Source organism: Kwoniella dendrophila, chromosome 5 (assembly GCF_036810415.1).
Source record: "Kwoniella dendrophila CBS 6074 chromosome 5, complete sequence".
Taxonomy (NCBI): domain Eukaryota; kingdom Fungi; phylum Basidiomycota; class Tremellomycetes; order Tremellales; family Cryptococcaceae; genus Kwoniella; species Kwoniella dendrophila.
The window spans coordinates 1-23744 of record NC_089480.1 but is presented as its reverse complement, the minus strand read 5'-3'; the positions used below and the strand labels follow the sequence as shown (position 1 = coordinate 23744).

Sequence of the window (23744 nt, the reverse complement as noted above, 5' to 3'; positions counted from 1 at the left end):
GACGCTTTTGAACCAGTAGAACGGTTAATGGCGGTCTTTCGGAATACTCGTATGGGATCCTTCTTCCTACAACCAACGGATCCGCCAGACTTCCTGAGATCATTCTTCCCCTCGGATGAGGATTTGAGATGTGTGAGTAGTTGTCTGTCTGAGATTATATTGGAGACAAGCTAAATTATCGAATATTAAACAGTTTCATCATTGCGTTACATACTCATTATCGATAATAGTCGTATTTGAAGATCATAATCCTTGGACGGAGCATGTCGCACCTCTGTTCATGGCTGATGGAGGTCAATCGACAAGTGGATATGCTCTCAAATTAGCGCTGCTATATCTAGGAGCTGTACATCTGTCTTAGTGAGTATCCATGCTATCTGTTATGGTGACGTTGCTGATCTTGAGTTTTGATGTACAGCTTGCAAGGAAGGGACGGTAACCCTACAGAAAGTGCAAAAACTCGATCTCTGGCATTAAGATATAGAAAAGAGTGTCTCGCATCAATCCGCAAAGTATCCAGTGTCAATCTAGTCACTAACATTGCTGCTTTTCTCTCGGCATGTGCATTAACATTGACAGCTGATGTAAGTGATTTCCTCAAATGTATCGAATAAATTTATGCTAATAGAGGTTTTAGCTACTAGCAGCCAATACAAGGTGGAGAGAATTGATGAGGATAGTCAATCGAGCCATTAGGGATGTAGGCGGAATGGATGTTATCATTCCCTCTTCCACGGTGGTAGATCCAGCATTGAAATGCGCTGTTGAAGCTTTGGTCAATCTCAGCTTGCTAAGTGAGTTGGTGCTTCGAAAAGTAAGCAGACTTCGAACTGACGTTGAACAGGTACGTTTTCTAGCGGTCAAGATTACAGTCTTTTGTCAGATGGACCCCAAATCGTTGAAGGAGGACCTATCTGGTGGAAAAACTTGGGAGAGGCGGAAATGAGGCAACCTGGGGTACGTGAAATCTCTCATTCAAGTTGTTCTATGACTAAATCCATCTCCGCGCAGTTAAGGCGATTCGAAACGTCTTGCGGTATCTCTCGCTCCCTTATCCTTCAGTTCACAGCTCTTGCATCTTATCTCTTCCAAATACCGCACCATGGTAGAGACGCCAGTATCGAAAATCGCTTGAAAGAGGATTGGCTGCTGTGGGCTTCGTCGCAAGGTGTGCTGGAACAAAATAAACGGGTTCAGGCGGGATCTATGGCAATTTGGCATGCGGGAAAGATCTTGATCTTGAGTAAGATTCGCAAGGTTCCAGTTTCAGATCAAACGATACAGGAGGCTGCCAGTAGGATATTAGACATCTGCGCTTCGGTGGGAGATAAAGTGGAATATTTGAATTGGGTACGTATGAATCCAGCTCTTTTGATGCGAATTTGGGATTAATATAACACCTCGTCATAGCCCTTGATTATTGCTTGTTCTACATTCACCGACTCAAACAAACGTGATATAGCTCGAATGCAATTAAAGTCGTTCGAAATTCAGTGCTGTTATGAAATCGAGGTGGTGCAGATGGTATGTGAAGAGATGTGGACCAGGATGGACGAAGGTGAAGATGAAGAAGCTTGTGGATGGGTGGAGATCCTTTTAGAATCGGGATGTCCTGTTTTACTCGGATGAATTTGTATGCTTGGGGCAAAGTTGTGTTGCTTGATGGATATTATACCGGCCCTGGTGCTGAACTAAACGTCATCTAATCCAAATAACCTGGTCTATCCTATAAGATGTCTCTTACGTTGCTATCGTGTTACAGGTTTGGTGTCGACCATTGAGTAAGGTCTTGTACTCACACCAATTCCTAGCTGGACACCTTGAGAGTAACCTTTTTCAAGAACGGTATTCTAAACGTCACGTTGCCGCCCTGCATGATAATGATATCACGTTCTCATGTCTCATTCACTCAAACAGAATCGCTCACCATCGTTAGATGATCCTGCTGATAGGGCATATGATTGATTGTCTCTAATTTATTTAATATACATCCATATGTCCCGTTGTTTCTGATATCCGGCCATGCGAGGGTCTGACGCGAGGGTTGAGCATTATGCTTGAATCAAATAGCAGATAATCTACCTAGGTACGCATCGATGTTGAGAGAAGGAGCCAGATTGCCGAGGTCGGATATTGGCGACTCCGTACAGATGGATAATCTTTGTGTAGAATGAAGAATCGTGAAGGTGTATCCCAACATCGATGGTGTTGTTCAGAGTAGCCTCATGTGTTGAACTCTTGTCGTGATCGTTCTTGGTCATTTCAGTGTTGGAAAGAAGAAAAAAGCCAGAAGTTGCGATTCCATGGTGCACAGTATCTCTATTCATGTGGAGGTCATTGTGAGATTATCGCTTAGAACCATGTGGCCGCACTTCACCGAACTATGCCGATATCATCTGATCAACGTTTTGTTTTCAATTTCGCCTATTCATTCGACAGTCTACTCTGCAGCTCATATCAATGACCGTCTGAGCGTATATATCATCCCCCTCATGTCTGTCACGATTACCAAAACGTGCAACCGGTAACAATCGGAATACAAGATGAATAGGAATCAAGAGCGAGACGAAATCCCGAAAAGATCATATCGCGCTTGTTATCAATGTCGCTCAGTGAGTGTTTGTTTTCTGCTTACTGGGAATCCATCCGCTATCTCGCATATTGTGCTGAACCACGTCTAGAGAAAACTCAAATGCGATTTCGGTGATCCAAACGATCCGAACGATGGCCCCTGTCAACGTTGCAAGAGGGAAGGAAGAGAATGTGAGAAAGCTAAACCTACCGCAATCAATCCATCCAAGCGACAGCGGCTGGCTTTAGATCGCTCCAGTCACAGCCGCAATGCGACGTCAGATACATCCACCTCAACCCATCACATAAGTCCGGACATGCCTTTCAACTTTTCTGTCACATCTCCAGTAATCTCCTCTATGCAAACTATTAAACTTATAATTGTTGTAGCTGACGGATAATATCAGATTGCTACAATGCAGATAGACAGTAAGTTCGGAATGAAAAGATCCTGGCTAACATAGTAGCATTTCCGTCCGTTTAGGTAAGTGGGTATCTTAATTATATGGAAGTATATTCACAATACCATCGCAATATAGGTAGAAATGCGGTCCTGCAAACGTGTAAGTACTATACATCCATTCAGGCAGGATCCGCCTAACTTTCATGACATCCAGACATGTCGGCGCAATGGTGGGAATCGGTATCCGATCTAGTCAGTCGTCAAGTACGAGGGCGTGGTGACCAGAAGGTCTGGGTGGAAGATGCCTACTCCCAGAGTCTGATTGCTTGTGTGAGTTTAGCAATCTTAATATAAGTAAGGCAGCTGACCAGTCTGTCAAACATAGCTTATAGGTACCATACAGGAGCATCTATGTGAGTTTGGTGCCGAAGCGAATATCATCTGATGCACGATTCAGATCCCAACAAAGAGGTTACCAGAAGTATATTGCGAACCGGTATATGGGAATCTTTCTTAAGAAGTCTTCGACTTGAATTACAGTTCATAAAGCGGAGTTGTCAGAACAAGCTCAGTAAGTTGGTAATGTTTTGGAAATTTAGTATCGCTAAACTGGTTTCCGTTACAGAGGAAAAGGGCATAGATGCTGTCATGCTGCATATCGAGATCGATTATGTCACTCTATACGCCAACGCGTTGGCACTGCGAGCACTTCAGGAAAAGTTGAAAAGGCGGAGAGAGGTGGGTCAGGTGTTTGTATATGACATCAGTCCATATTGACATTTACACCATAGGCAAAGGATTTGTACTACTCCTCGCCTTCGTTACTCAATCTGATAGAGGGACCTTGGATCTTGGAAGCGTTGTCTGCTGCGAGATCTATCGTGCAGTTGACTGTTGATACTTTGGCCGGAAAAGGTTATTTGCGATATTGTCCAGCAAGGATATTTCAGAGGGTTGTTTTCGCCGCAACGTTTCTTTTCAAGGTGTGTGACTTCAATTCAAATATGGATGGTCTTGTTCTGACAATTTTACAGGCTCTTGCGTTGGGTGTGGTCGAGCACGGACAACAAACTGTCTTGGAACTGCTCAATAGCGTCATTGAAGCTTTGCGAAGTAATGCGTGCGATGAGCAACACTTGCCTCGAGGCTTTGCAGAATTACTAGCCCGACTCCATGAACAAAGGCAGTCTCTTTCAACCCAGCAGTATGATGATAAAGAAGTATCAGATGAACAGCCAATCTCTGCATCCAGCAATATTCCTGTCGAGATACAGAGTTCAACAACTACAAACGAATTCGCTCTACCGCCGATCCCAAATACGGCTTCCACTCAGGCAGCATCCGATCTCGATTTACCTCTCGACAACCTGTTCTCCAATTTCATGGGTAGTCAACCTTCGGCTGGATTCACGAATGTTTCTGGTAACATCCCTCAGACTGGTCAGCCACTTGTGCCGAACACGTCAACTTCGTATCAGAATCCCGAACAAATCTCTTGGGAATTTGCACCACAGTTGTTCCTCCCTGCAGTCGACAGAGATCAAGATGTTATGCTACAAAGTCTGTGGAATATGGATACTGTTGACCCAACGAGTCTGAATCTGTGGGATACTTTGTTCGGAGATACGGGAAATGCGCAGGATCCCGTCAACCAGCAGAGTCAAAACAGCTTGTAAAGATGTTTTCTGGAATATGCATTATTCTATGTTACGTGGCATCTCCTATGGCATCAAACTCAGCGATTCTTCAGAAAGCTGCATGCGTATGGAGCCACATCTCTGTTAGCTCGCCTTAATAATTCGCCTTGCTTACGCCGCAACAATGGGGTTGCATAGGCTGCGTCATATCTGTTGAATAATACCAGCCGTCATGCACCACAGCTGAATCACCCCGGTCTATCGCCGAAACGGATTATCATAAACGTCTATATTTCTATATATGCAGAGCTCGCAAATTCTTGATTATCTACTTATGCAGAATTATCAGCGCATGTCCAGGGTTTTCCTCCTCCAGAAGCTTTCGCTGAAGCGATGATGTCGACAACTGAACCGTAGGTCTGAATAAAGGAATCAGCACTTGTTATTAAGCTTTATAGTATAGGGGTTTACTCACTCCTGCGACCATGAGGAAAGTACCAATGATGACGATGAAGATGTTGAAACCCAGGAGGAATCTGTATTGTAAACTATGTTTGGTCGATCGATATTGCCAGTTATCATATAGTCACATTCCCCCTATTAGGTGGAAGTGACGAGAAACGAGATACGTCAGTGCTCCAGACTATCTACAAATTCACAAACAGTGCCTTACCATCAGTTGCATCGAGAGCAAGGTACCAAAGAGGGCACCGATTAATCCGACCAACCCACCAAACACAGGAATGGCACTGGCAATGAAGACTCGTTGGTATCCTACCGTAAGAATGAAGGGTAAACATCGTTACTCACCTTGCAATTACATATGAAAAAAGCACACAACCGAAAACGCAAGAGAACCACACGATGTAATGCTTCAAAGTGTTTCGGGTCTAGTGTTCACTACCTCTCATAACCCGCACGAAGATATATTTGGCAGGAAGCTGCAGGATTTGATTAGCCTTCGTAATCTCTGCATGTTTAGCGATTCAAGACTTACGTGAGTGTAGAGTATCGCTGTGAAGAATAGTCCTGGTAAAGCTAATCCATAACAAATCTTCTTCATTGTACCACCCGCACTTCCTAAAGCAGGAGAGGCGACATAAATACCGCAAAAGGCATATACGATAATTCCAATGGTCTGGCAAGGATCGTCAGTGTGAGGACACCATGAAATTCTGGAAAGATTACTCACCAGGTAGGCTACAGTGACTATAGTTTGGCACATAAGCATAGCTCGTGTATAGAATCTTGGCTCTTTCATTTCAGATGCAATTCCGAAGCTGTTGAACAAAGGGTAAGCTTGTTTATTATTTGACGGATTCAATACGAAAGCCTCTATACCATCAACTCACAATGCCGGTGTACCAGCATAAGAGAATACCAATGTGGATATAGAACTTATCGCTTCTGTGAAAGATGGCTTTCCAACGAGGATAAATCCTTTGTCCCAAGGACCGGTTTGTGGTGCAGCTGCTGGTCTGTCTTGCAGTGCAACGGAGATGGTAAGAGTGATCACTGCAAAGTCGAACTAGTCCGTATCACCAGATATAAACCTTTCACGACCTCACAAGCAGACATAATAGAGACTAGTCCCACCCATCCGAGCCAGGAAATTTTACCAAGGGTTTGGACACTTGCAAATATGACAGTAATGACCGCAGCTACCGCCACGAATACAGCAGTACAAACTCCGTGATTCGAGATGGCGTTGAAGCCAATTGAGATACCCAAAAGACCTGAGCCTGAAACAAATGTCATATCTGCGGAAATATCAGCGTTGGACCTCTCAGATTTACCAAAATATCACACATACAAAGCCAAAAGGCTGCACCGATGATTTCCTTTCCAACTTTTCCACGGAATAGAAGGTATCCCACGTCATCCACTCCATCTAGAAAAGGTGTTGATCAGCAGATAAGGACGGGGAAGCAGCCTTGTCTACTTACAAACATCTGGGTGGTTCCTTTTGAAAGTTCCCACAACATAGTCGGACCCTAAAGGTTTGGGCATGGCTGCAATCAGCTCATGTCGACTCCAATAATTATCCGATAAGCTGAACTTACACGTAGTGATGATAGCAACCGCAAGCAAGCAGATGATACCTGGAATCAACCCTAGGGTTTGTAGAACAAAAGGTATACTCAATACCCCCAAACCGATTTGTGTCTTGGTCATTAGCACAGCAGTACCAAGCCATGCTACATCTCGATATTTTGGACCATCCTCATTGATTGCTCCAAAGATAGCATCATCTACTTTGCTGCCTCCAGCCTCAGACACCACAACATCGGAAGGCAAGGTATCATTCTTGCTCTTGGGGTTGTTGCTACCGACTCCGCTACGGATGCTATCATCGTGGTGGTTGATCGTTGAGAGTCTAAGGTCGTCGGTCATTATTCCGGATATGTCGATGTATCGTACTCGGGTCAAGCTCTTGTAAAATATAGCGGAGGAAAGAATAACTTCGTCATGAAAACCTTTTAAGCATAGCTGCCACCTGGTAGCTTCAGCCCTACCGTGGTGATCAACTGGTTGTTTTTTCTTTTTCTTTTTTTTCAATCGGAGGATACCCCGGATGCCATGACGGATTGAGTTGTAAGCGAGATCATAAATTGCTTTCTCTCCACCATTTAGAAGAGGGGCACAACATGATCGCTGGTAACATTGGTGGTCGGTAATACAATTCCTGCTCCCAAAAATCGAAAATGAGTACATGCCAACTTATCCACCTGGTTCAGCGGAACGAAAAGCTATAGATGAAGCTTTGGTGGAGATGAAGAAGCAAATGCCATTTGAAGTACCTTGTGTGATTAATGGTAAAGAAGTGAGTTTTTCGCTGTACTACGTATTGAAGTGACCGCTGACCGCGGCAATCAGATCAAAACCGGTAACAAATTGAAACAACTCACACCTGATTCAGTCAACACCGCTCCATTATGTGAATACCACGCTGCTACACCAGAACTCGTCACTGAAGCTATTGAAGGAGCTGTCAAAGTACAGAAAGCTTGGGCTGCTACATCATGGTACGACCGAGCCACCATTTTCCTCAAAGCTGCAGCTCTTGTATCAGGAAAATACAGAAACCAGCTTATCGCTGCTACTATGCTTGGTCAGGGAAAGAATGTATGGCAAGCAGATATCGATGCTATTGCAGAGGTGAGTTGGTAGATGTCTTGTTGGCATTCAATACTGACTAGGTTGGACTATTTTAGCTCGCCGATTTCTTCAAATTCTCCGTTAAATTAGTAGACGATGGATACAAAAACCAACCTTTAATCACCCCTGATGATGCCGTAAAGTGAGTATTGTTAGCAGAGTTACGAACCATCACTAACTGCGTTCTCTTAGCCGAATCGAATACCGACCATTAGAAGGTTTCGTTCTTGCTGTTTCACCATTCAACTTTGTAAGCCTTATTATATATCAGTTATATAAAGCCATGGCTGATTTACAATGTAGACCGCTATTGGTGGTAACCTTGTCACTGTTCCTAGTATCTTAGGTGGTGTTTGTGTATGGAAACCATCTCCTATGGCTACATACGCAAACTACCTTACCCACAAAATCCTTCTCGAAGCTGGTGTACCAGGTAGTGTTATTCAATTTGTTCCAGTGAGTGATTGTTCTTCCCCCAGAGAGATGTTCCTTGCTGAAGCCATATCAACAGGGTGATGCTCCTCAAATCGTCGATCAATGTTTGTCGCACCGAGATTTCGCTGCTTTACACTTCACCGGATCAACAGATGTTTTAAGATCATTATGGACCAAGATCGGATCTCAAATGACCACCTACAGATCATACCCAAGAATTATCGGTGAAACTGGTGGTAAAAACTTCCACCTTATCCACAAATCAGCCGACATCAAAGCTACCGTCATTCACTGTATCAGATCAGGATTCGAATACTGTGGTCAAAAATGTTCAGCCCTCAGTAGATTGTATATCCCCAGAAGTTTATACGAAGCTGGATGGTTAGATGAATTTGTTAAACAAACCAAAGAAATCAAAGTTGGTCCAGTTACCGATCACGTCAACTTCACCGGTCCTGTCATGTAAGTCGAATTATACCAAGTGCAAGCTGTCAACACAGCTAACAACGTTGTAGTAACGAAGCTTCATTCGACCGAATCTTGAAACTCATCAACCAAGCCAAAGAAGAAGGAGGTAAAATCCTTGCCGGTGGTTCAGGTAAGTGGTTTGTTGATTGCCATATGGGGAGACCACTAACATCACTTTATAGGTGACAAATCCCAAGGTTACTTTGTTGAACCAACCATCATCCTTACCGAAGATCCTCATTCACTCACCATGAAGAAGGAAGTCTTCGGTCCAGTCGTTACTGCATACGTTTACGAAGATGATAAATGGGCTGAAACCTGTGACTTGATCGACAACACCACTGACTACGCCTTGACCGGTTCGGTATTCTCTAACGACCGGGCTGCTCTTGCCGAAGCTTCTGAACTTCTTAGAAATGCTGCTGGTAGCTTGTACTTGAACGATAAAACCACAGGTCTGCTGTCGGTCAACAACCATTCGGTGGATCAAGAGGTTCAGGTACTAATGATAAATCTGGTACATGGGCTCATTTCTCCCGTTTCGTCGTGAGTATCTTAATTATATTAGACATGGTGACCTTCGCTGATATGATAACCCATGATAGTCTGCACGAACCATCAAAGAAAACTTTGGTGCCGATCCTACGGATTTTAGACACCCATCTAACTTGGCATAGGTCTGTCCGTCACTTGGGTTTGAAGAGTATGTGTAGATAACCAAAATATCCATTGTACATAAAAGCATTCCACATGTATCGTAAAATATGCATATCATTTTTTGACCATACGGAGTCAACAAGTTCCTAAATCTGCTGTCATCTTGTAAAAGCATTTATATCCAATTTGAAACAAGGCGAATGATTTCTGTGATCATGTCTGCAAATCGGATTGGTATCAAGAATGCAACCTTTGTCCAAAACATATCGAAGCCTATGACTTGATAGCTACTGTTGGAAAGCTTTTTCAATGAGACTATCATCAACCGGCGACCTGTAAAAAGTCAAAGTATCCCGTCCAAAATAAAGTCTTTTCAGTACACCGCGGTCAAGTCCTCCAAGTAACGTCTGTTTGAGTGATTGCGGCCCAAATCCAATGAAAAATTGATTTATAGTTTATATGATATGCATAGATTGATGAAGTACAAAATGAGAACTACATATTAAGCTGAAGATTTTCGACCAGACCAAACCAAATCCTCCAGGTCTATAACCTAGCTTGCTTGCCGACAATAGCTTCAACAGTTCCAACCAAAGATTTGTGTTTGTAGAATGTTCTGGAAGCGTCGACACGACTAGGAACTTGATGGTCATAGGCCCAAATGGCTTTTTGTGCCGCAGGTAAAGTACCTTCAACTGATGACAATATCAAATCACCCAAGATAGGCATGAATTCTAGATTGCTTTGTCAGTATGGATTTCTACCGACAAGTGTGAGTAGACTTACTGAAAGCGTGACCACAACAACCAGCAGCAATGAAAAGAGATGGGAATTTAGGATGATAATCTAATAACCAATCTCCTGAAGGTCGATCGGAGTACCAGCATAACCGCGTGTTGAACCATGGTTTAGCAGCTAATTCGGGATATACTCTGGCTAAACCAGCTTTCAAAGCATCGGCTGCTTCTTGAGGAATATGTTGTTTGGAGTATCCAGGTGTTAAGATCGTACGTGGTAATGATTTGTAATCACCGATTGGGTTGAGGTATCCTTGTTGATGGATGGCACATTTGACAATTCCATCAACGGTGGGCTGGTAAGGAGATATCAGTATGGTGTCCTGCAATGACATCGACGGGGTAACTTACAGGGAAGATATAGCTAGAGAGTGATCAGAATTAGCCATTAAATTGGAATGATATGTATGAACCAAACTCACAATCCGTTGTCAACCGTACGTGTCACAGGAACATTTTTATACCTCCTTAATTCTTCTCGGTTGAGTTTGACTACACCAACAACTTGACCGGTAGGTAATAATTTTGATGCAAGTTCAGGTACTAATTTCGGTGTCCAAGCTCCCATGGTGAGCATGACGAAATCGGCACAATAACTAGTACCGTTTTTGGCTCTAACTCCACGGACATCTAATTTTCCATTGGTCATACCGTAAAGAAGTTCTTCAGCTTCAGCAGCGATGAACCTAACACCAGCTTCTCTAAGTCTTCTAACAGTATCTACGACGGCACCACGAGAGTGACCCCAACCACCAGCCTCGTTGATGTCTAGACACAGAATTAGCCAAACATTCAAATGAAGTAGAGTCAACTCACAAGAATCCTGGTGGGCAAATTCACCCAACTCTACACCGTCTGGATATACATTCTTCACGTCTTTAGCTGTTTCTAAAATATAGGCATCTTTTCCTTCCGTTTGCATCCCTGGGAGAGCATTGACAGCTAAAGCTCTTTTGATATAATCCCCTTGAATAGCTGATTTGGCAATAGAAACAACAACACCTGTTTCATGGTAATGTTCTTGCCATTCTGGAGTTCTCCACATATCCATAGCTTTATGTGCTAATCGAGCGTAAATTTCATCACTGTACTCTTGTCTGATGATCTACACGGCGAAGAGTCAGCTTGATTTTTTTCGATATGCATCCAACTCACCTTGTTGAAATCGTATGATGCGGCATCAGCCGCTGGAGGTTCTGCTGACCGATCCAACATGGTGAGAAGGTGTCCATGGTTCTTGTAAGGACCTTTGATCAAGGACAATGCGGTGGCAGATCCGTTCTCGCCGGAACCGACAATCTGGGTTGACAATTATCAGCTGATTTCTCATGGATATCCGCGAACTTGAACTCACCAAAACTCGCTTGGGGGGTGCTAAAACGACCATCTTGTTTTGGAAACTATGAATGAGAATGCTAATTGTGTTACGAAGGATGACTTGAATTTGTCCACTTAAATTTCATGCATTCAATTCATAATTCAGCTTATAACTTTCTTTGGTCATCACGAGATATGAACTCCGGTGGTAGGTGAAACTGCCGAACATTGGCGAGGTGAGGTTTGTTGATAACCGGTAATTTGTCCGATTATATCTGATAGCGATCTTTGCCGAGCTTCACCGTAAGGATTTCCGATAAGGTACAGAGTTTATCTGTATTGAACAATTGGTTAGAAGTGATTTCTGCAAGAGTGTATTGTCGAATCGCGATACATACATATAGCTAAGAGTTTGTATCGATAAGACATATCATCCATTTTGCGATATTTTCCGTTCAAGATCGTTCGACACCAATGGCAGCTAGGTTGAATCGATTGTTCTCTCGACCTCAATACTTAGTGGCTCCAGCTTCGGTAGCTGTGGTATTCTCAGCGTACGCGTTGAATCAAAATGGTGCATCAAGTTCAAAAACAGTCGATATAGGCGCTGATCCCATGTTGAGATCGTCATCGATTGGGAGTTTGATAGGAACCTGGATAGTATACAAGTCATGGTCAGTGGGGATTTGCATTGAACGATGAGGCGGATTTCCTAACACGTTCTCCAGTTCGTTCCCTTCTTTAGTCGATTCCTCAGAAAAAGTATTGTCCATACAGGTAGTATTCCAGGGTTGAGAGAGCTTTCTCAGTGAGTTGCAAGATGACAAAAAAATCGCCTTTCCTAACACAAAATCGCTAGTCTTGTAATCCGACACACCTTCTTCAAACAATTTGTTGGTGGTGACACAGCAGAGGACTGTATCCCTGTTATGCGTAGATTGAGAGATGTCAATATCGGTTGTATGTTGACCTATAGTGTAGAAGAGGAATCAGCGGAACAATCGGATGAGCATGGTACATTAGATCTCATACGGGCAAATGTCCAGGAGGCAATTAGATCGATACAGGTTGCTGGAGAGGAGAATAGAAAAGTCACACCAGCAGGACAGATCGGTAGTACCTGGGTGGCGGTAAAGCTTGTGAGTCATTGTTTCTTTCGTTTGGTGTGGTTGTGCTGAGATACCGCTCTGCTAGACGGGAATGACCGATCCTGAAATCTTGAGAAGGGCTTCGGACTTGATATTACAACAACGAAAGGAGGAATCTAAAAAGGGATCAGCTCAACCCTCGGTACCATATCCAGGTGTACGTACAATAATTCTCAGCATAAACGATCATACTAATTTTCGTTCTAGAGTCCAACCGATCTTGAGTTAGCTCGATATATGGCTCAAGACCAAACATCATTGAGCGCCTCCGATTTAGCGAGGTTGAGAGTTTTGCACGCAGATATGCGTCACATCTTAACTGTCGCCCGTGACGAAGGAGTGAGAATCATTATCGATTCCGAGCAAAGTTGGTACCAGGTGAGTGTCGAGACTATCGGGGAGGTGTGTTTGGCTAATTTCGTATGTCAGCCCGCAACCGATGTTATGCAAATGATCCTTTCAAACGAATTCAACAAATTACCTTCTCCATCTGATAGCAACGCTCCTGCTGTATTCCCTCTTTTATACGGAACTTTCCAATGTTACCTCCAACGGTAGGTAGTTGATCGGTCTTTCGTGTACCTGATAACGCTAACTTGTCAATAGAAACATACCTCATCTCCGACAATCCCTCCAACATGCACGAGAAAACGGCTACTGTCTCGGTGCAAAACTTGTACGAGGAGCTTATCGAGAACAAGAACTTCAGCATTGGATCAACACCGGCAAAGAGGGTATCGCACCTGTCTGGGCAAACAAGGCTGAGACCGATGCTTGTTACAACGAATGTCTTGATATAGTAGTGGACGAAATAGCAAAAGATAAGGATAGTACCTCACCTCGAGTAGGATTGATATTGGCAACTCACAATCAGAAGAGTGCCGAACGCCTCATCGAGAAAATGAAGGAGAATGGATTGGCTAGGTCAACTGTCAATGGAGTTGAAGTTGATGCATTAGTCCGAAAGCGTATCATTATCGCACAGCTTTACGGTAAGTGTTGATTGAAGCTTGATGGGTGTAGAGCTGATCAATCTCCTTCTAGGCATGAACGACAGTATGACTAGTTGGCTCTCCCATGTTTTCGCTCCTAACGGTGAACCTATGGTATTGAATTATGTTCCTTACGGAGCTCTTGCAGAAGTCATGCCTTATTTGAGTAGAAGAGCGGTTGAAAACAAATCAGTTTTGGGTGGAGAGACGGGTGCTAAATTTGAAGCTACACGAGTATGGGGTGAGATGAAAAGACGAATGAACTCTTTGGGTTAATTATCTGTATATGTAAAATCTGATCATAACGAGGTCTTTGAGCGTATTGTACATGCATGATAGGTCTGTTACTATAGTAATGCAGAGGCATGGGTAGAGCATGACGAGATGAGTCCTGTAGGGGAAGAATATCAGTATATACAGCACATGGGAATGACTAACTCACTTGCTAAAACCAATCGACTATACTTTGTTTGTATCACCAAGATGTGATCTTTTTGCTTCCATTGAATGAGGTAGAGTAGTCGGCTTGAAGAACATTGTCATGCACAAAAGGCAACAAGCTGTCCATTCGGGAAGGACAGAAAATAGGTTCTCCATAACTATAAAAGTCTTGGTGAAACCAGTTGAAGTGTAAGCTGTAGGTGAGACGTAATTGATGCCCGGGACGAAAGCTTGAAGTAAACCAAATATACCACGAACAATTAAAGGAGGCCAAGCGACGATCAGAACGAGTAAATCGGGTGCGATGGTATCGTTTGGTTGTCTGTTTTCAGCATCGATAGCGCCGTGATTCCTTTCGACTCGGAAGAAATGATTCCACCCTTGAGGTAAGGTCCCAGCTGGATTACGATTCTGCTTCACGGTGAGGAAGAAAAACAAGGCGAGAAGAATGTTGACAACGAGGAAGATGGCTTGACCTACACCACGCATAACCTGACCGACATGAACTCGATCCCAGAAATCTGCATCATTGTAGTCTGATCCTGTAGCGCGTGTACCGCCAACAATAATGATTGTGTTTGCCTAAAAGAATGTGAGGTGTAGATCAATTTGTAAAATTATTACTACTCACCGCAATCAATGTCCAATGGATGATTGTCATGACCCAAGGATCCTTCTTTCCGTCTTTATCCCTAGCCGTCATAGCTCGTTTAAACCTAACGAGCCAAGGATCCTTCTTCCCACCTCCATCTCTATTCTCATGAGGTTTACCTTCTAACCAACTTCCATCGATAGGGTAAAAGTGTTGATGGTGATGTATAAGGAAACGATAAGCGCAGAGGACTAATGAGAAATAACCTTCTGCGGCTAGAACAAAAAAGGCGATGAGTAAACCAGCATCGAGTCGATCTTTTGTACCGGTAACGATAGCTACTGATTGAGCAGCTAGCCGAAGAGTAACATGGAAGAGCAGAAATGAATAGACCGATTTGAAGCTGATTCTGCGGGTAGAAAAGCCAAAGATGAGAATAGACAAATTGATAGTGTATAAACAGAGGGAGACGATTCCTCCTGGACCTTCTCCGTGTAATCCCATTGTGTGTTATTGCAAGTTGGGTTGATCTTTGCTGTTGGAGAATTACATGATGGTGAAGTGGGAATATGAGTATACATATATACATATACATACGTTGTTGAGACATATCTATGTATAATCTGAAATGAAGATCCCATGATAAATAAACTGTATAGGTGTGAATAAACTGATGGATAAGGCTGCACACTATGCTGTTGACATAGGAGTACGTAATCTTCGAATAATACCACGGCATGTCGTCATACTACGCTTATCACTTATCACATAGCACATATACACAGCAATCTAGGTCTATATTACATATTGATATGCATACCTGTCAGAAACGTTCCTTACCCATTATATTAACCATAGAGGATCCTTTATATTTATGTGAATTCCCTCAATCATTTGATGATGATTCAGGTGGTCCCACTTGTAAACCATGCAAGAAAGTATAACTGGACGTAACAACATGTGACAGTAATGAAGATGTGGGTCTGTTGATGAGCGATATCACACCAATTTAGTCATCTATTCAGTGAGTGCTGGTCTGTCATGATTCTGAGAGTAAATCATGTTATAATTGTTATACATGTGCCATACTGTTCAAGTTATATGCACCTATATTTCTAATGAATATACAGATAATTTCAATCATGCTCCATTATCCATCTCTGACAACATCACATCGCCTCTATAATCTAGCTTTAGAAGTGGTACTTTCTTGTCTATCAGTTAAATGAGGGTGGTTGGCTGCTCGAGTGACGACGTAGAAAGCGAAACCTTCAGATTGGGATGAGAACTAAAAGGGTCGATTAGAACAACAACGTCGATACAGTGTAAGCAAGACCACTCACTTTGACTTTTGAACCGACGTGGAAGTGAATGAAATCTCCTGGAACAGCGTGGTGGGTGATACCAGTAGCTTCGTCCTGGTTTAAAGACCCGCGTTAGCACTGACAAAGATTCCACAATCAATAGACTCTAGCCAACTCACCAAGATATCGATTTCACCTCTCAACACTAATTTAGCTTCTTCATAAGCGTAATGAGCAGGTCGAGCTGGACCAGCGACTATTCGGTAGAATCCAGATGTAACAAAAGTTCCTTTCTCTTCTTTAGTTTTTGTTCTAGTTTCGAGAATATCACCTAAACCAGCATTTTCGCCAGCCATAAGAGGGAGGTTGGCATGGGAAGCACCTTTGATAACGGTAAGAGGGACGAGAGCCACTGGAAGGATTAGGGGAAGATCAGCGACAAGGTCATTCAGCATGGCAACTAGTACTCACTTTTGTCTGATTTGGATTGGAGCTTAGGTGTATGCTGTGAGTTGGTTTAATTACTTGGTTATATTTTTGATCAATCTAAGAGCCCTCAACGGTTCATTAGCGAATACCAACTGACTATATAAACAGTCGTTGCCGGAGATGCCTCGGTATACATCGGTTGGCTTCGGATTTGCATCTCCGCGTAACAACTTGCCATAGTATTCCGACTTTTTCACCGTTACATGTAATCGATAAGATCTGGGTTCATCCATGAATCGGATACCTACGGGTACTTGGAGAAAACCTGAATCAGCAGAACTATATCAATGTATCACGAATTAACATTACTGGCTTCCCTCTCAATCAACCTTTATCGTATATCGGTCATCACCGCTCTACAAATGTTACCCAAATATGTAAGCAAAATATAGATAATGCGTCATCCAACAATACCAATAAATGCTCAGTAGCGATACACCCAGCCCCATTGGAGCAATTGAGGGAACCGATTGATCATTTCCCAACTCATATCGAGGTAGTCATTGCCGCCCAGCTACGTATGTCCCTGTCGCATCGTCTCATCTGCCATTCGCCTTGTCAACTTTTTCCTGGTTATCTATCTATTTAACAAGAGCGAAGCTGGAGGTGGTTGAGCTAATCTTGATCAGTGTCAATCATGTGAAGATCGTGCAGGCCGCTGATACTAATGGGAAGGTCAATATATCCCAACGAGATGCCTGTCAAGTACCACCACGAGGATATTAAGGTCATTCTGCACTGAATGTAGAGTTGAGTGATTGATTAGATCATGAGTCTCCATCAATGGTGAGTTTTTATCCACTTTCTAGTACACATCTTATTCAATTGCCAAGTATGTTTCTTTATATCTTTCTTCAGCCAGAGTTGTACAACTGATACCCCCGTCCAATTTGTTCCAGTTTCAGATTACCCCAGAGCTACCGTTCTCACCCTCCTTCGATCTACTCTTTCAACCTAATTACTTCGTTCTTGCATGTTGGGAAACTATGGGAAGACCTCATTGAGGGGAAATTGACACGGGTAGTCTGCCAACAATTCCCTTCATTGATTTCTAGAGGTGAATCTTGACACACTGTAACAATGACATCGAGTGTAGCTAAGGCATCGCGGCTAGAAGTTCAAGGTCAATCGAGGTAAGTACCATTGGTCTACCTTAGCAAGTTTTTTCCATGAGCTGCATAAGGCGGATCACCAAATGCAAACACCAAATCATGCCATGATAATCCGCTCCCATCTCTCCCCTAAGTTGCCGCCGGTTGTAACGTCCTTTACATCTTCCGCTCAAGATCCATCTTTGCTGAAAACCCACTTTTGGTATTAAAAGCTTGTTCATGAACAATTCACCATCTTGTATCAGCTGAGTAGTCCTACATCCGCTTCAGTTGCCGATTAGAAAGGTTTCCCTAGAGGTTTACGACGTTTGCTTGTTCGACTCGTTTTGATATTCAAGAGCGTCCTGTTCTTATAGATGGTGCGGAAATGCCAGTAGCATCTCACTACAATCATAATCATGTAGTGTTTCTCAAGGAGTGCTCTTTCCGCCCAACGATGAAGAACCATGGGAGCAACTTCGGTTGAAACTACAACCGACTACTATTCATCGTTTCTATGCATTACGTCACAACACGAGGTCACTTTGTCCTATTGCGCCATTGCATAAACGAAGCTAACCTGCTAGGGAAACAATCGGTTAAGAACATCAGCTGATGGGATGGAAGAATACCATGCGGTCTCTGAAAATCCTGTCTAGGACCGGTCAATAGACATAAGGAATGCCAGAAGCGGCATGTCGTTCCGCTTGAACCATTTGTTTCATGTTTTTATAATTTACAAGTACTGTAGCGATTAATAAATAACCTTAAGCGCTCTGAGGATTTTACTATCGTGCCTGTGATGGGACTAAATGAATCCCGGCGCGATACCCCCCTTTTCAAGTTACCGCTAATCTTGGATGGTGCTATTTTTACACTTTTCACAACTTCACGTGTGTCACCTAAACAACGTTAAAAACATACACCTCGTGGCTACAATGTATATTACCTCATGCCATCGTTATCATCAGCCGAATTCCGCTCATGAAGCCGTGATTTGCGGATGCCGCTCTAAGCGCTATGCAGTCGGCCCTGTTTAGAGGCTGATTGCCCCGCTTCAAGTTTCTCGATCAATCTACTTATATAACGAGGCCCCAGATCATCTTTTTGTCTATTCCCCACATCACAACTTCAAGAACAAACGACAACATGAGTCAGACTATAAACTATCAAGCGCAATCACCCACTCATGAAATTGAGTCTAAACCTTTCGACGAGAAAAACCAAGTAGAACATGTCAACGATGTTAGCGCTGCCAAGGAATTATCAAACTTTAAGATGGATGCGATGGAGGCAGAAAAGGCAGAGCATAATATGACTGTATTGGAAGCTGTAAAAGCTTATCCATGGGCTTGTTTCTGGGCATTCGTTATGTCTTTCACCATCGTAAGTTTGAAGTGGCTTTGTATGCGAAGACTTGTAGCTCACTTGACTAGATTATGGAATCCTACGATGTATTCCTTATTGGTAATTTCCTCGCACTTGACGAGTTCAAAAGACAATTCGGTATACTCGACCACAATACTGGAAAATTGGTTATCGCTGCTAAATGGCAATCAGCTTTGCAAATGGCTGGTCAACTTGGTGCTCTTATTGGTGTATTCCTTGCTGGTCCTCGTGAGTATCCGGATTGACTACGGTATAGGTCTTTGGCTGATGATGCTTTTCACTTATAGTCACTAGTAAAATCGGTTATCGATGGGCTACTATTGTCGCCCTCATTGCTATGAACGCCACGATCTTCGTCATGTACTTTGCCGATTCTCTCCCTATCTTCTTCGTTGCTCAACTTCTTGAAGGTCTTCCATGGGGTATTTTCATTGCCAATGCTCCAGCATACTGTAGTGAAATCGTACCTATCAAACTACGAGCTCCAGCCACTCAAGTCTTACAAATGTTCTGGGCTATTGGTTCTATCATCGTTGGTGCTGTAACATATCACTATAATCCAATGTCCGGTAAAAAAGCCTACAGGTGAGTTAATCTCTTTACTATTTGAATCGTCAAGCTGACAGCTCCCAGAATTCCTATCGCCCTACAATGGATGTTCCCAACTCCGTTATTGGTCTTGATGTTCCTTGCACCCGAATCACCCTGGTGGCTCGTCCGAAAAGGTCGACTTGAAGAGGCTGCCAAATCTGTCAACCGTCTCGGTAGAAAATCAAGATTGAACGCCAATGAAATCGTCGCCATGATGAGACGAGTTGTTGAGAATGAGAAAGAAGGTTCTATCAGTTACCTCGAACTCTTCAAAATGCCTGATCTCCGAAGAACTCTGATTGTTAGTGGTGTCTATGCTGCTCAAAATTTGACTGGTAACCTTATCGCAAATCAAGCTGTCTACTTTTTCCAACGTGAGTGCACTCAATTCTTTACAATTCTCAATGCTAATAATTTCCATCGACTTCCAGAGGCCGGTATGAGCGACCAAACTGCATTTGCTCTTGGTTTAATCACTTCAGCTCTTCAGATGATCTTCGTCATGCTCTCATGGATCTTGACATCTTACTATGGCCGACGACCTATCTACATCTGGGGTACCGCCTTCAACACTGTAATGCTTTTCGCTCTTGGTATTGCTGCTTCTGTTGGCAAATCCAATGCAGCCTCTCAAGCTCAAGCCAGTTTCGGTTTAATCGTTTCTGTCATGTTCACCTTTGCCGCTGCTCCCGTCGGTTACGCTATCATTGGTGAGACAGGATCTATCCGTCTCAGACCTCTTACCACTGGTTTCGGTCGAGCTGTCTACTACATTGTCGAGATTCCTTGTATCTTCTGTAAGTTTCATCTTTGATCATGACCAAATACGTGCTGACCTGTTATACAGTGGCTTCATACATGTTGAACCCTACTGGTGCTAATCGTAAGTTTCCCCATCCGGTTTGTACAGAAGCCACAGCTAATCTCTCTATTCTTAGTCGGTGGTAAATGTGGTTACGTCTGGGGTGGTACAGCTACAGTCTGTTTGATCCTTGCATACTTCTTCCTTCCTGAAATGAAAGGTAGATCTTACCGAGAACTTGATATCCTCTTCCACCGACGAGTTCCAGCTAGACAATTCTCTAAAACTGTTATCGGTCCTGAAGAAGATGAGTAGGTGTTAATGTGGATGTGTAAGAGGGAAGGTGAAGGGGTTGTTGAGTTGAGATGGGCAACAGTCGGTGCTAGGTATTTTTTGTTTATGTAAATAGGTAACTTAGGTAAAATGAATTAGTAAATCCGGTATGCAAATGGGTTCTTTGTGAATACGTGTGGCTAAACAATCTGCATGTCGGATATCCATTCACAACATCATCCTGTGTAGGATAAGGATTACGGCAGTGCATAGTATGCTTCAGGTTGATATAGCTCCGAGCGATAACAATGTGATCGAAATCAGCTGAAACCGGGCATGCGGCGTTACGGACTGCATAACATATCGTGACGGTTCGGTCAGACTGCATATATAATAATACAATTTGACATAAACATCATTATATATAACGGTTGATCCAATCTCGCGATTTTCCTCTTTCTTACCATACACCAAAAATGTCACCCGTATCCATCGCTTTATTTGGCCACAATGGTAAAATCGGTAAACTTGTTCTCCAAGCCTTGGCAGCTATGGAAGCAAATGTCAGTCTCCAAGTCTACCATCGCAAGAGCATCCAAAAAAGCCAATGTGAAGAACTACATCCCATCTTATCATACTAGTCATATAATCGGAAGTGATGCTGAAGCTGCAGAATACGATGCTGTCGGCGGTGGTCATATAGCTGAGAAATACAGGATGGAAAAGGAGATAGAAAAGTTGGGTGTTCCTGCTACATTCGTTTGTACGGGATTGTTTATCGAGTGAGTCAGATTGTTATTTATCCTTGAAGTGAGCTAAGAACGGTGTATCATCTACGCCCTATATTTCGGCTTCGTTCTACCCAGTATAGCTAGAAATGCAGGAGAATTAACAGAAAGGAATTTGAAGGTGCCATATCCATTAAGGTAAGTCTTCTCGATGCTCATTCATACCAGCTCATACACTGTTTGGAACGATTACTCACTATTACCCTTCCAGCTCCTTCCAATATATTGCTCAAGGTCTTGCCGAAATCGCTGCCTCTCAGGACTTCCCTTCACCTACACAATCTCGTACATTATCTCTAATTGAGTTCTCTCCTACTGGACAAGAGATCGTTTCTGCTGTTGAACAAGTTAATGGATCTTCTCCTGAATTGACCATTGTTTCCGAGGAGGACAATGCAAACCGAAAATCTGGCAAGGTCACAAGTCCCATGCCATTCTACCGTTTAGTAGCATTTATGAGGGAGAAGTGGGGAAATGGAGAAGTGCTTGGAGCTGAATTAGGAGGTGATATTGCTGAGTGGAAGGTATCAGGAAAAGCTAGATCGCTGGTAGATCGAGCCAAGGAGCTGAAAGACAACCCACCAAGTCCTCCTGTTCCACCAAAAGCTAAAAGTTGAGATGTTACTATTAGTAGGTGGAGAGGACGATGAGATTATTTCAGTAGTCAGATCTGGCTCCCTGTCAATACGTTATGCGCAGAACGAAACAAATGCATGATACTCATGATAATCTATTCGGACAATCTATTCAACGGTTTACTCTTTCGCTTCCTACCATCATACCACGGGCAAACCTCAGTTTTACCTAGAGGGTTTTTACCCAAGTAACGTCTCAAGGTACCATCATATTGACTGATCTCTTCCTCCATGTCATCCCTCAACTTTTCCAACAGCCGACCCCTGATTCCTTGTTCAAGCGCTTCGAACATTACCCAGAGTGCAAGGACAGCCTGAGCTTCGAAGGCTTGAGCCTTATGGAATTTGCTGACATAAGAGTTTCTAAGACTTTCACTGAAAAATGTCTTTCTGATATCCTTGACATTATCAAAAGTGATTGTTGTACCAATTTTTGTTCTGAAATCTAAAAACATTTTATTACCTCGAGAGTTTCGTTTAGCCCAAGTGAATGCATCCATTGGCAGAACATCAGGCTTCCATTCCTTTTCAAAGGCTTCTTCATACAAATCTCTTTGAGATCGATTTGGGAATTCACCGTCGTATATGACCAAAGGTGTTCGGATGGTAAACTCTTCAGATGAGTCTTGAGCTGGTGCAGGATGGAAGGTTGTTTGGACTATGACATCCGGATCTTCTTCATTGGTAACGATAACATAGTTTTCTTCATCTTCATCTCCATCCCTGGTGGCATTGGTACCATTTTCATCAGTGTTGGCATCACCTTCATTGGGATCTTCTTCATCATTAATTACATCGTCACCATTTTCAGCATGATCACCGTCATCGAATTGATTATCAGGATGTTGATTATCTTCTTGCATGTCGGAATCGTTATTCGGTATGATTGGATTTTGTAGGGAGAATTGAGTCTCCGGGAATCTTTCAGGACTATTTTGAGTCTCCCTAGTTTCAATGGGAGTTACGGAAGCGGAATGTGGGGGTGTAATGGGAGCTGGTGATGGACCTGATTGGATCATGTTATGTAATATATGGAGCTCTAACTTCAATACCTTCTTGGATGGGTAACTTCTGAATTTATTGTTGACAACACCTAATCTGTGGTTGATAGCATGGGGTTAGGGGGTTAGGGGGTTACATGCTGGTCCTGGGGGGGGGGGGGGGTCGGTCAGGTCAATTTTTTTTGCATCTGTTTTCCATTGAATAACGGTAGCCAGAGCTGTTCTGAACCTCTGAGTATGATTCATGAATCCATAGACGACTTGTGAAAAAAGTTAGAATTTTTTTTCACTTGGCCCGGCTGACCCCCAAACCCGAGTGAGGCGGTGATGGTGAAAATCTCAAGTCATCCGGTCCACAATGCACTTATGCATTTCAGACAAACACTACGTGGTAGAGGGAGGTTCAGTTAGCCAGGATAAAATAGTGTGAATGCATGGAGCGTGATGTGTGATGAATGGAAAAATATTTTCAGACGACTTGCCATTCTGACCCCTCAGGGGTTAGGGGGTTAGGGGGTTAGGGGGTTAGGGGGTTAGGGGGTTAGGGGGTTAGGGGGTTAGGGGGTTAGGGGGTTAGGGGGTTAGGGGGTTAGGGGGTTAGGGGGTTAGGGGGTTAGGGGGTTAGGGGGTTAGGGGGTTAGGGGGTTAGGGGGTTAGGGGGTTAGGGGGTTAGGGGGTTAGGGGGTTAGGGGGTTAGGGGGTTAGGGGTTAGGGGGTTAGGGGGTTAGGGGGTTAGGGGTTAGGGGGTTAGGGGTTAGGGGGTT

The 23744-nt window shown here is 43.3% G+C and overlaps 11 protein-coding genes across 11 annotated transcripts; 6 read left to right on the top strand and 5 right to left on the bottom strand.

Annotated features, from left to right (window-relative positions):
• Positions 1-51: 51 nt before the first annotated feature.
• L201_003852 (uncharacterized protein) lies at positions 52-1629 on the top strand (the record flags this gene model as incomplete). The annotated part of the gene is made up of 7 exons (XM_066219603.1): positions 52-132; positions 194-360; positions 419-584; positions 638-794; positions 845-957; positions 1012-1350; positions 1411-1629. 7 exons carry the CDS (start codon positions 52-54, stop codon positions 1627-1629), a joined length of 1242 nt encoding a protein of 413 aa, XP_066075700.1.
• Positions 1630-3190: 1561 nt separating this feature from the next.
• L201_003851 (uncharacterized protein) lies at positions 3191-4650 on the top strand (the record flags this gene model as incomplete). The annotated part of the gene is made up of 6 exons (XM_066219602.1): positions 3191-3304; positions 3360-3387; positions 3432-3545; positions 3600-3712; positions 3766-3957; positions 4009-4650. The coding sequence occupies 6 exons, from the start codon at positions 3191-3193 to the stop codon at positions 4648-4650; spliced, it is 1203 nt and encodes a 400-aa protein (XP_066075699.1).
• Positions 4651-4943: 293 nt separating this feature from the next.
• Positions 4944-7005, bottom strand: L201_003850 (uncharacterized protein; the record flags this gene model as incomplete). Its single annotated transcript, XM_066219601.1, has 14 exons — positions 4944-5030; positions 5087-5147; positions 5202-5208; positions 5285-5360; positions 5422-5483; positions 5532-5552; positions 5609-5687; positions 5735-5749; positions 5804-5891; positions 5964-6126; positions 6180-6371; positions 6425-6502; positions 6558-6605; positions 6675-7005. The coding sequence occupies 14 exons, from the start codon at positions 7003-7005 to the stop codon at positions 4944-4946; spliced, it is 1308 nt and encodes a 435-aa protein (XP_066075698.1).
• A 319-nt stretch (positions 7006-7324) lies between these two features.
• On the top strand, positions 7325-9350 carry L201_003849 (1-pyrroline-5-carboxylate dehydrogenase; the record flags this gene model as incomplete). Its single annotated transcript, XM_066219600.1, has 10 exons — positions 7325-7435; positions 7489-7770; positions 7827-7912; positions 7963-8020; positions 8074-8226; positions 8282-8667; positions 8721-8803; positions 8856-9105; positions 9165-9219; positions 9279-9350. 10 exons carry the CDS (start codon positions 7325-7327, stop codon positions 9348-9350), a joined length of 1536 nt encoding a protein of 511 aa, XP_066075697.1.
• Positions 9351-9876: 526 nt separating this feature from the next.
• Positions 9877-11514, bottom strand: L201_003848 (uncharacterized protein; the record flags this gene model as incomplete). The annotated part of the gene is made up of 7 exons (XM_066219599.1): positions 9877-10064; positions 10117-10423; positions 10479-10491; positions 10550-10895; positions 10944-11232; positions 11283-11426; positions 11482-11514. The coding sequence occupies 7 exons, from the start codon at positions 11512-11514 to the stop codon at positions 9877-9879; spliced, it is 1320 nt and encodes a 439-aa protein (XP_066075696.1).
• A 404-nt stretch (positions 11515-11918) lies between these two features.
• Positions 11919-13860, top strand: L201_003847 (uncharacterized protein; the record flags this gene model as incomplete). The annotated part of the gene is made up of 8 exons (XM_066219598.1): positions 11919-12118; positions 12190-12252; positions 12304-12583; positions 12639-12749; positions 12800-12970; positions 13022-13146; positions 13199-13584; positions 13637-13860. The coding sequence occupies 8 exons, from the start codon at positions 11919-11921 to the stop codon at positions 13858-13860; spliced, it is 1560 nt and encodes a 519-aa protein (XP_066075695.1).
• Positions 13861-14043: 183 nt separating this feature from the next.
• Positions 14044-15121, bottom strand: L201_003846 (uncharacterized protein; the record flags this gene model as incomplete). Its single annotated transcript, XM_066219597.1, has 2 exons — positions 14044-14607; positions 14657-15121. 2 exons carry the CDS (start codon positions 15119-15121, stop codon positions 14044-14046), a joined length of 1029 nt encoding a protein of 342 aa, XP_066075694.1.
• Positions 15122-15797: 676 nt separating this feature from the next.
• L201_003845 (uncharacterized protein) lies at positions 15798-16376 on the bottom strand (the record flags this gene model as incomplete). The annotated part of the gene is made up of 3 exons (XM_066219596.1): positions 15798-15905; positions 15961-16035; positions 16101-16376. 3 exons carry the CDS (start codon positions 16374-16376, stop codon positions 15798-15800), a joined length of 459 nt encoding a protein of 152 aa, XP_066075693.1.
• A 2274-nt stretch (positions 16377-18650) lies between these two features.
• L201_003844 (uncharacterized protein) lies at positions 18651-20598 on the top strand (the record flags this gene model as incomplete). The annotated part of the gene is made up of 7 exons (XM_066219595.1): positions 18651-18887; positions 18938-19118; positions 19178-19475; positions 19524-19855; positions 19913-20278; positions 20329-20364; positions 20420-20598. 7 exons carry the CDS (start codon positions 18651-18653, stop codon positions 20596-20598), a joined length of 1629 nt encoding a protein of 542 aa, XP_066075692.1.
• Positions 20599-21066: 468 nt separating this feature from the next.
• On the top strand, positions 21067-21961 carry L201_003843 (uncharacterized protein; the record flags this gene model as incomplete). Its single annotated transcript, XM_066219594.1, has 3 exons — positions 21067-21338; positions 21423-21482; positions 21556-21961. The coding sequence occupies 3 exons, from the start codon at positions 21067-21069 to the stop codon at positions 21959-21961; spliced, it is 738 nt and encodes a 245-aa protein (XP_066075691.1).
• A 113-nt stretch (positions 21962-22074) lies between these two features.
• L201_003842 (uncharacterized protein) lies at positions 22075-22998 on the bottom strand (the record flags this gene model as incomplete). The annotated part of the gene is made up of 1 exon (XM_066219593.1): positions 22075-22998. One exon carries the CDS (start codon positions 22996-22998, stop codon positions 22075-22077), a length of 924 nt encoding a protein of 307 aa, XP_066075690.1.
• Between the last annotated feature and the right edge of the window lie 746 nt (positions 22999-23744).